This window comes from Suncus etruscus, chromosome 2 (assembly GCF_024139225.1).
Source record: "Suncus etruscus isolate mSunEtr1 chromosome 2, mSunEtr1.pri.cur, whole genome shotgun sequence".
Lineage (NCBI taxonomy): Eukaryota > Metazoa > Chordata > Mammalia > Eulipotyphla > Soricidae > Suncus > Suncus etruscus.
Genome location: NC_064849.1, coordinates 116,852,381 through 116,862,947, shown reverse-complemented (window position 1 = coordinate 116,862,947; position 10,567 = coordinate 116,852,381). Strand labels below are relative to the sequence as shown.

Genomic DNA, 10,567 nt, shown 5'->3' with positions numbered 1-10,567 from the left:
GATGCTGCTCAGACCATAGTGCTGGGGCTATTAGGGGTGCACCCAGGAGATTTTGGTGCTCCAAAGTCAAATTGGATCAAATTAGGACCTCTGCAAGCATGAGCTCCAACTCTGTGAAGTCATCTTCCCTTTCAGGATCAAGTTTTCTTGAGTGCTACAACTTGACTATGAGTCTTGATAGATTGTAGATAGTCTTTCATCCCTCCTTTCATTCATTTTAAAAAAAAATCTGTTATTTTTCTCTCCTTAAAGATGACCGGGTAGATCCTGCCAATGCAGTGTTTGAGCAGTATCACATCTTCTGGCCCTAAAAACAAATGGAAAGGTCCTAGCATGGAACTTTCAGGTTGGACTCCACTTCTAACTTGATCAGACCAGATCCCCCTCAAACTTGATAATCAGCTGTCCATGTTTCACTAAAAATCCTACTCGGATTTAAATGTATTTTCATTACATATACAAAACTACAAAGAAATGTTTTATAATAAAAGATTCCTTTCCATTGCAAAGTACTTTTATTTCCTTTTATCTGAGGAGTATGTTCTTGCTTCTTTCCATAAGGTGGCACCACAAACAAAAAAGTTAGATTTCCACAGTTGGCAAGAAGAAATTGTAACACTACAGTGTTAATCTTGTTAAATATCTGCATACCATAAATACCTGCATCAGAATTTTATATGCGATGTTCAAAAGTCTATAGAGTGTTGATTATGATAGAACTTTAATATTCTATTTGTAACAGAATATTAAAATATATACAGTAACATTTAATAACCAGCTAAATAATAAAAAAAAATTCAACCTATCCATAGTCATCTAAAAGAAGAAGGTCATAAGAAAATCTAGCTAGGGCCCGGAGAGATAGCACAGCGGTGTTTGCCTTGCAAGCAGCCGATTCAGGACCAAAGGTGGTTGGTTCGAATCCCGGTGTCCCAAAGGGTCCTCCGTGTCTTCCAGGAGCTATTTCTGAACAGACAGCCAGGAGTAACCCCTGAGCACCGCCCGGTGTGGCCCCAAAACAAAAACAAACAAACAAAAACCAAGAAAATCTAGCTAGCTATTATCAATTAACCAACTAAAAACATGGTAAACAATAATTCTAGATTGTAAGTTAGTGTTTCCTAAACCAGCAAATCTACTCAGGCTGGTGAATTTTTTTTTTTGTAATTTTTACATTTTTTAATACATACTTTTTTAACTTAAGGCTAGGGAATTGTTAGGGTAAATCTAGGAAGAAAAGGTTTCTCTGGGTTTGCTGAATCAAAGGGAGGATTATGTAACTCCCAGCCCACCCCTGGGTAAAGTCTACTTTCCCTCATGAGAAACATGCCTGGACTTGCCCTGAACTGTTAAAAGAATGAAAGAGGAAAAGGGACTTTTCCTTTTTTGTCCTGTATTGTCAATAAAAGTTTTTGAACTATACTGGAAGTGTTTGAGACCGATTGTCTTTTGTAAATATTTGCTTAATTGATACCATATAACCCTTAATTTGATATCTGTATTTCTGGAATTCTAAATAGCATTGGAATTTATTATCAAAACACTCTAACACATCCTCCGAATGCAGCTCAAAAATACCTGTGTGCTACAAAAAGAAGCACAATTCGATGGTCTAATAAAGTGCAGAGAATAGTTAAAATATTCAAGCTTTAAGTTTCCTTTGTATAATGTTAACTATTTTTTACTTGAGATTCTTGTAGGATTAAATAATACATTTAAATATGCTAAAATGATGCCCTACACACAAATATCACACGGTTGTCGATCTAACAAACAACAACAACAACAACAACAAAAAGAAAGTGTTTCTGTATTAACAATTTGAATAGTCAAATCTGAAAGAAGGAGAACAATTTAATTCATTTGCCAATAGCAGCCATGAGGCTTGCCGAGTCGTTTACAGGTACTCTGCACAAATCATTTGGAGATGCGTGGGAAATAAAAAGTTCAATTGTTAAACCATTAGTGCAAGGAATATTTTATTTTCATTCAATGTTAAAAAGAAATTGCACAGCAGTAGGGCATTTGCCTCACATGCTGCCGACCCTGGAGGGGCCTGGTTCGATTCCCGGCATCCCATATGGTCCCCAGTCTGCCAGGGACAATTTCTGAGTGTAGGGACAAGAGTAACCCCTGAGCACAGCTAGGTGTGGCCCCAAAACCAATCAATCAATAAATGAAGTTATATAAAAAAAGAAAAGACAAACAATTCTTCATGACTGCCACTCACACCTCTGGTGTGCTTCTGGCACATTCCACGAGATGGCACCCTTGTTTCTAAGTCTCTTCCAGACTCTCGAAGCCCTTTGCAACTTTGTCAGTTCCCTCTCCAAGGTGAAGGGCCTGACCTCGGACAGATGCCAGCTCTTGGGTGATGGGCTGGGACCCACGCGCCCCAGAGGGGCTGGAGCCCGCTTAGCGGTTCGTCCTAAGGCCCCCTCCTGCAGAAGCAGCGGTGGGTGAGTTCGAACACCCTCCTTTGATGCCATGCACGACCTCCCCGATGAGCCGGGGTGGTGATGAGGGTGCACGCAGCAGAGCCGGGTGGGCGGCAGTCTCCTTGGGCAGCAGCACAGAAATTCACTCCACGACGGCCTGAGGCTTTCAGGCCCGTGCAAAGCTATCTGGGCACATTCTCGCCTTGACACTGGAGGAGAGACACTGTGTGGGGGTCAGGAACCTGCCTGCGACGATTGAAGCAAAGACCCCACTACCCATCCCCTCGCTGCCGGGGTTGGGACTAAGCTTAGTGTTCAGCCCCAAAGCCCGAGCATTCGAAGAATGGGGTTGTTGATCTATCTAGAGTCGACAGGTGATCTAAGGTGATCCGGACCTCCACGTCGAAACCAGGGCTCCCGGCTCCCACCGCTCTGAGCCCCGGTTGTTTGCAGCACTCTCTAGATTGATTGGTTTTGGGGCCACACCCGGTGACACTCAGGGCTTACTCCTGGCTCTGCGCTCAAGAAATCGTTCCTGGCTTCTTGGAGGACCCTATGGGACGCCGGGGGATCGAACCGCGATCCGTCCTAGGCTAGCTCGGGCAAGGCAGACAGACGCCTTACCGCCGCGCACCACCGCTCGGGCCTTGCAGCACTCTCCTTTGCAAGTTGCACCCGAGAGTGAGAAAGAGACGCGGGTGGCGGGTCCTCCTGGAAGCCGGAGCTGGGTCCCGGGAGGAGCAGGCGGCGGTGTGGGCGTGGCTTATTCGTGACGTCGCCTGACCCCGCCCACCCCGGGCGGGCCTATATAAGGTTTGGCCGAGCGCACGCACTCGCACAAGTGGACGGACGGAGTCGTCGGGCGCCAGGGTGGTTGAGCGCCAGGGTCGGTCGGTCGGGGCCAGCTCGGGAGCGCGGTCGGTGACAGCGGCCCGCACCCGCACCGTTGCGGCGCCCCGGAGGCTACCACCCCGTATGGAGCTCTTGCGGACTATCACCTACCAGCCCGCCGGCGGCACCAAGATGTGCGAACAGGCGTTGGGCAAGGCTGGCGGCGGCGACTCGAAGAAGAAACGGGCTCAGCAGCCCCTCGAGGACGCGCAGCTGTCGCAGGCGCCGGGCCAGACTGGGGCGGCCCCCCATCACCACCACCACCACTCGCACTCGGGCGCCGAGATCTCACGGATTATCGTCGATCCCACGACGGGGAAGCGCTACTGCCGGGGCAAAGTGCTGGGAAAGGTGACGGACGAGCGGGCGAACGGGCTGCGTTGCACCCAGAGGGGAGGGAGGGAGGGAGGGAGGGATCACAGGGAGGGCAGCCCCGGAGGGCTCCTAGCGGCCCCCCAAAATCAACCTTCCACGCGAGCAGGACGTTGGAGACCCCGCTCACCTGCCCCTCCGCTGGCTTTTGTTGCGCTCTGGCTGCAAGCGCCGGGATGGGCATTTCTTTCTTTCCATCCCTGCCAGTCTCCTGCTGCACCCCCTTAATCCCCCCCAATGAATCTGGAGGCCCGATGAGAGGTCTTTCTAAGACACCCCCCTTGCTCCCTCCACCTGCTCCCTGGAAAACATTGCTTCTTGACAACGTCTCCAGATAGGATTTCTTATCAGCTCGACCCCAAGCCCCCCACCCAGCACAGAGCTAGCTCCTCTTGTACCAGGGGGAGACAGAAAATTGTATTTACTGACTGGCTGTTTTCAGGAATTGCTTTTTCCCCTTCCTAAATAAGCTCTTTAAAAATAAATAAATAAACAAATAAAAGGCAGGCGAACCATGCCCTTTTGCCCTCCCAGTCGTCTCATATTTGAATATTTTGGACACTTCTCTCCCGTGCCCCCCATCACCCCACCCCAGAGGACTTTAACTATATATATATATATATATATATATATTTTTTTTTAATATCAGCGGTCCATCTTTTGACTGCCATACTCAATTTTGTGTCACGGCTTTTGTTTCCTTCCAGGGTGGCTTTGCAAAATGTTATGAGATGACAGATTTGACAAACAACAAAGTCTATGCTGCCAAAATTATTCCTCACAGCCGGGTATCTAAACCTCATCAAAGGGAAAAGGTGTGTATGACTGTTGAGTAAAGTATTTTCTTTGTGTGCCGGGATGGCCCTTCCCTCTTAAGAAAATGTCTTCTGCATGTGTAAGCACCTGCTTTGCAGAGGGTGAAGGTAGACTAAGAAGGCTTCTCTTGCGTTTTCTTTTAGATTGACAAAGAAATAGAGCTCCACAGGATTCTTCATCATAAGCATGTTGTGCAGTTCTACCACTACTTTGAGGACAAAGAGAACATTTACATTCTCTTGGAGTACTGTAGTAGAAGGGTAAGTATTCACTTTCATTTTAGTAGAGTTACTCACTCCCCCCCCCCAAAAAAAAAAACCTACACCAGCTATATAGAATTCAAATTGCATTTTATCCAATATTGAGTTGTGCAGTTGTGTGAGTGTATTAGAATGCAATATTAACTTTCACTCACAATGCAAAAGGAAACCGCTGCTTTTGATCACTGTTGTGACAGATTTTTCTTCTTTGCTTCCCCCTCCTAGTCCATGGCTCATATTTTGAAAGCAAGAAAGGTGTTGACAGAGCCCGAAGTCCGATACTACCTCAGGCAGATTGTGTCTGGATTGAAGTACCTACATGAACAAGAAATCTTGCACAGAGATCTCAAGCTAGGTAAGCCCTGAACTCCCAATTATTTTTGCGTTACACTGGGAAATATTTTTAACTTTAATTCTTTGCTATATTAATGTTGCTAATTAATTAATGCATGTAAATATGGGATCTTGTTGATGCAGTCTTGCTTTTGAATGTGTAACCTTAATATTAAACAAGCGACTGCCTGCTTCCAAATTGATTGTGTATATGCTTGGTTAGAATATCTCTTTCAAGGGATTCAGGTTTTGCTTTACTTTATCATCTAGGGAACTTTTTTATTAATGAAGCCATGGAGCTCAAAGTCGGGGACTTCGGTTTGGCAGCCAGGCTGGAACCTTTGGAACACAGAAGGAGGTAAGCATCAGAAATACATATCAGATGGTACAGTGCATCAGGAACTTGCCGAATCCTGGTTTTAATCTCCGCATCCCATATGGTCCAAACTCCACCCCTGCCCCTGACTAAGCCAGGAGTGATTCCTGATTGTAGAGCCAGTAGCAACCACTGAGCATCGCCAGATGTGCCCTTCCCCCTAACCCCCCCAAAAAAGCAATATATATTTTACAACAGTATTGTGGAGATCAAATGTGCCCTTATGATTTTTCAATTAGTGTTTCAGAGAGAGTTGATAATAAAATGTATAAACCATAAGTGTTCACTTGAGGAAATATATAGTGCCCTCTATGGATTAGACAAAGTATCTTACAGCTAAAAGTTGATTATGAAAGAAATCTGACTTATTTTTGCCGAAAATATATAAAAATAACTTTATGTACCTGGCCTCAGTTAGATATACTATCATATAGGCTGAAAAACTTGTACATGCATTTAAAACATTTACAAACGACTAGGTGAAATGCCAAGTTCAAAGCCCACATGATTCCAAATAGAAATCCATTGTAGTGCTTTAGATTTTGTCCAAAAAACGAAGTCTTAAAAAAATAAGTTTCAATGAGATACCATCTTTTGTCTTTCTAGAACGATATGTGGCACCCCAAATTATCTCTCCCCTGAAGTTCTCAACAAACAAGGGCATGGCTGTGAATCAGACATTTGGGCTTTAGGCTGCGTCATGTAAGTAAATGCTCTAAATGATAAAAAAGAAAATTTGGATTTAGATTGAAACACTAGAAAAGAGTTGTCTTATGATCATTCATAATGGAGTGTTTGTTGCACACAGGTATACAATGTTACTAGGAAGACCCCCATTTGAAACTACGAATTTGAAAGAAACCTACAGGTGTATTAGAGAAGCAAGGTATACAATGCCATCGTCATTGTTAGCACCTGCGAAGCATTTAATAGCTAGTATGCTGTCTAAAAATCCAGAGGATCGGCCCAGTTTGGATGACATCATTCGGCACGATTTTTTTTTGCAGGTTCGTGTGTTTCTTGCAAGTTAGTTTTGCTTTTTATAATTTGGTTTATTATTATTTTATTAACATGCAGTTATCCAGCAGGTTACTCAAAATGTTTTCTGATATTCCACAGGGTTTCACGCCAGACAGACTTTCTTCTAGCTGTTGTCATACAGTACCAGATTTCCACTTGTCAAGCCCAGCTAAGAATTTCTTTAAGAAAGCAGCGGCTGCTCTCTTTGGTGGCAAAAAAGACAAAGCCAGATATATTGACACACATAGTAAGTTCTGTGATTTCTTTCCCTCTTCTATATCCGTCTTATATTTATACTAGAGAAGTTAAGAAACACTTTCATACTGGCATCAATTCACCAGATTTGTTTATATACTAATGACCATTTTATGGCCTAATAAATAAATCTACACTGTGAATTGTGATTGCTAGCTTTTTGTTTCATATGCACTAATGCGTGCTTGTGGCATAATTGCAACTGATGGCAATGATAAAAACACTGTTTAGCCTTGAATGTCCATAAGCAACTTGTTAATGCAAAAGGAGGAAATATGACTGGCTTTGTTCCTACCTTGTTAGGTTAGTATGATGCTCATAATTCTTTTCCTTGATTTGCAGATAGAGTGCCCAAAGAAGATGAAGAAATTTACAAGCTTAGGCATGATTTGAAAAAGACGTCAATAACTCAGCAACCTAGCAAACACAGGGCAGATGAGGTATGCTTAAAATGAAGAAAAGAAACACATTTTCTATCATTTCCATCCTATTAATTATTCCTAGACCTATTATTATCACAGTTAAACTGCGAAATCGTTAATGCATTCCCCTTAACTCTAAAAAAGAAGACGCTTGTCTTTTAGATTAACAATGTTTGCAGTTGAGTTACTCGACATTATTTTTACCTGACTCGTATTTTGATACATTTTTCTAAAAAAGTGCCACAATCTCATATTACCCTGGAATTCTCCACCTGGAATGGATGGATTTTTGATTGATTCCTTGTCTGGCTCTTCTCTTTTCTAGGAGCTCCAGCCACCTAGCAGTACGGTTACCAAATCTGGAGCACCTGCAGTAGAAAACAAGCAGCAGATTGGAGATGCTATTCGAATGATAGTCAGAGGGACTCTTGGCAGCTGTAGCAGTAGCAGTGAATGTAAGTGTCAATTGCATTTTTACATGATGAAACTATAATTGCCAATACTCAATACTAAATGATTGAAGTCAATTTGTTTTATGGCTTTAACAAAGCAAAAGCAAAACTTGAGGAATTAGAAAAAGACAAGGGAGGATTTGATTTCTCTGTATAGAATCAGTGGAGGAAACTCAGTGTCTCCTAAAGCTTTAGGTTTTGTTATTAATCATTTTATAATTGTCTTTGACTTTTCAGGCCTGGAAGACAGTACCATGGGAAGTGTTGCAGACACAGTGGCAAGAGTCCTTCGGGGATGTCTAGAAAACATGCCTGAAGCGGACAGCATTCCCAAAGAGCAGCTGAGCACATCCTTTCAGTGGGTCACCAAGTGGGTCGATTACTCGAACAAATACGGCTTTGGGTACCAGCTCTCAGACCACACCGTTGGGGTCCTTTTCAACAATGGTGCTCACATGAGCCTTCTTCCTGACAAAAAGTATGTATATCCAATTGACAAAGTTCTGTAATTTCTGTAATATTGCACAAAAGAAATCTTGGAACAGTGACTAATTGCTTCTTTTCCCCTCTTCTTTATTGTTCCTGTTTTTAGAACTGTTCACTATTATGCAGAGCTTGGCCAATGCTCTGTTTTCCCAGCGACAGATGCCCCCGAACAATTCATCAGTCAAGTGACAGTGCTGAAGTACTTCTCTCATTACATGGAGGAGAACCTCATGGATGTAAGTACTGTATGTGTGTGGCTCATGAATAGTGAAATTTGAAGTGTAGTCTACATACAAATAACATCTACACAACCTTGAATTAAAGCCTTTTAGAAATGCAGATGCTTATGTCCTTTGCCAGATTAATTGCATCAGGATCTCAGGGGAGGAGTGGGACAGGAAAATTAGAACTTTCTGAAGCTTCCTTTAGAACGAGAGGTATCTGCTTAGAAGAATGAGTGCATACTGAAAATTCTTCATGGGTGCAATTCTCGTTCTTTTCCAGGGTGGAGATCTTCCCAGTGTTACTGATATTCGAAGACCTCGGCTCTACCTCCTTCAGTGGTTAAAATCTGATAAGGCCTTAATGATGCTCTTCAATGATGGCACCTTCCAGGTAAATATCCCCTTTAGGAAAGTGCATGCTTAGGATCTAGACAAGTTTTTTTTTAATCCAATCAATAGATTGCATTATTGATTGCATGTAAATTCTTTTGAATATTTAGAGAAACCTAATGCCTATGTCTATTTTTTTTGAAGGTGAATTTCTACCATGACCACACGAAAATAATCATCTGTAACCAAAATGAAGAATATCTTCTCACTTATATCAATGAGGACAGAATATCTACAACATTCAGACTGACAACCCTGCTTATGTCTGGCTGTTCATTAGAACTGAAAAATCGAATGGAATATGCTCTGAACATGCTCTTACAGAGATGTAACTAAAGACTTTTGAACGGACCCTATGGGACTCCTCTTTTCCACTGTGAGATCTACAGGGAAGCCAGTAGGATGAGTTACAGCATGTTGAAGAAGATGGACAGGTGGTGGTACGAAAACAATTCCTCTGTGGCCTGCTGACTGGATGGAGACAGAGCTGACTAAGACATACAGTCTTTGCCTTTGGACAATCCTAGAGTGAACCAGAATGCAGTTTGCCTTTGTGTACCTGTTTTTAAAGGTTTTGTTTTGTTTTGTTTTTTCAGATTATTTTGCAGAAAGTTGCATATACTCAACTTCTCTCTGTTGAGAGCATTTCAGACAGAGGACATGGAACTGTGAATTTACTTCCTGAAGGGGAGGGAGAAGGGAGGAAGCTCCCACGTTGTGTAATTGGAGCAGCTTTTGGCTGCTTAACTGTGAACTATGGCCATATATAATTTTTTTTGGTTAATTTTTGAAAGACACTTGTGGCTGGAAAAGTGCATTCCTTGTTAATAAACTTTTTATTTATTACAGCCCAAAGAGCAGTATTTATTATCAAGTTTTTTTTTATGTTGACCATTTTAAACTGTTGGCAATAAAGTTTGGAAAAGCTGAACTGATAGTCTCTTGTCTGATATTACACGTCACTGCATTCATTGATCATGGACTCTTGGCTCTCTGGCATGGCATTGCATATAGTAGCATACCAGAAAATTAGAACCTTAGCTTTTCTAATAGCTTCTAGGAAGTCATTTCACCTGATAATATAATCACCCTAGCTAGGTCTATTTAAATAAAAGAATATAGCAAAAGTAGCACTAGTTACAACAAAAACATAGGTCTCTTATTGAACCCTAAACTAGGTTCCTCTCTGGAGTATTTCCTCAAACTTCATTTGATTGGCATCTTGAATTATTTCTGTGTAAACATCTGCATTCTAAAGAGTCAATAGTTACAGGAAGTTTATCTTAACATAGTGAAAAAATTACTATAATATTATGACCTAAATGTATTACTCAACTTAAAACTACCTAGACAATTCTAGTGCTACTGGCAAGACTAGAACATAATTCTTGTAGTGAGAAGCACAAGTAAGTCCTTTACTGGACTGGAGTAATAGCACAGAAATACAGCTTTTGCCTTGCAAGACTTGGCTGACCTGGATTTGATCCCCAGCATCCCATAAGGTTCCCCATGTCTGCCAGGGTAGATTTCTGAGCACAGAGCCCAGAGTAATTCCTGAGCCTCGCTGCCAGGTATGGTCCAAAAACCAAAAGGAAAAATAGAAGTCATTTACTTTAGTGCATAGTAGAGCAGTAGAGGAAGAATGGCATGGGGACTCAAGTTATAACTTTTAAGTTCAACTTTTACCATATCAAATTACTCTTTTACCATTTTCAAATTATTCTAAGTTCATCTTTTAACATTACAAATTATCTAAAAGTAGATTCATTTTTTGGGGGTGCCACACCCATTTGATGCTCAGGGGTTACTCCTGGCTAAGCACTCAGAAATTG

At 42.2% G+C, this 10,567-nt stretch overlaps 1 protein-coding gene across 1 annotated transcript; it reads left to right on the top strand.

Annotated features, from left to right (window-relative positions):
• Nucleotides 1-3,295: 3,295 nt before the first annotated feature.
• On the top strand, nt 3,296-9,654 carry PLK2 (polo like kinase 2). Its single transcript, XM_049768764.1, has 14 exons — nt 3,296-3,680; nt 4,409-4,516; nt 4,661-4,777; nt 5,003-5,132; nt 5,381-5,468; nt 6,093-6,188; nt 6,295-6,493; nt 6,606-6,753; nt 7,104-7,201; nt 7,509-7,638; nt 7,873-8,113; nt 8,228-8,357; nt 8,626-8,736; nt 8,880-9,654. Exons 1-14 carry the CDS (start codon nt 3,414-3,416, stop codon nt 9,069-9,071), a joined length of 2,055 nt encoding a protein of 684 aa, XP_049624721.1. The 5' UTR covers nt 3,296-3,413; the 3' UTR covers nt 9,072-9,654.
• The last annotated feature ends 913 nt before the right edge of the window (nt 9,655-10,567 follow it).

What these genes read in the sequence shown, in the direction of transcription:
- PLK2 (XM_049768764.1), top strand. Translation starts at nt 3,414, where the DNA reads ATGGAGCTCTTGCGGACTATCACCTACCAGCCCGCCGGCGGCACCAAG. An exon ending in GCACAGAGATCTCAAGCTAG is followed by an intron (nt 5,133 to 5,380) that starts GTAAGCCCTGAA and finishes TTTATCATCTAG; the next exon opens with GGAACTTTTTTATTAATGAA. An exon ending in GCAAACACAGGGCAGATGAG is followed by an intron (nt 7,202 to 7,508) that starts GTATGCTTAAAA and finishes TCTCTTTTCTAG; the next exon opens with GAGCTCCAGCCACCTAGCAG.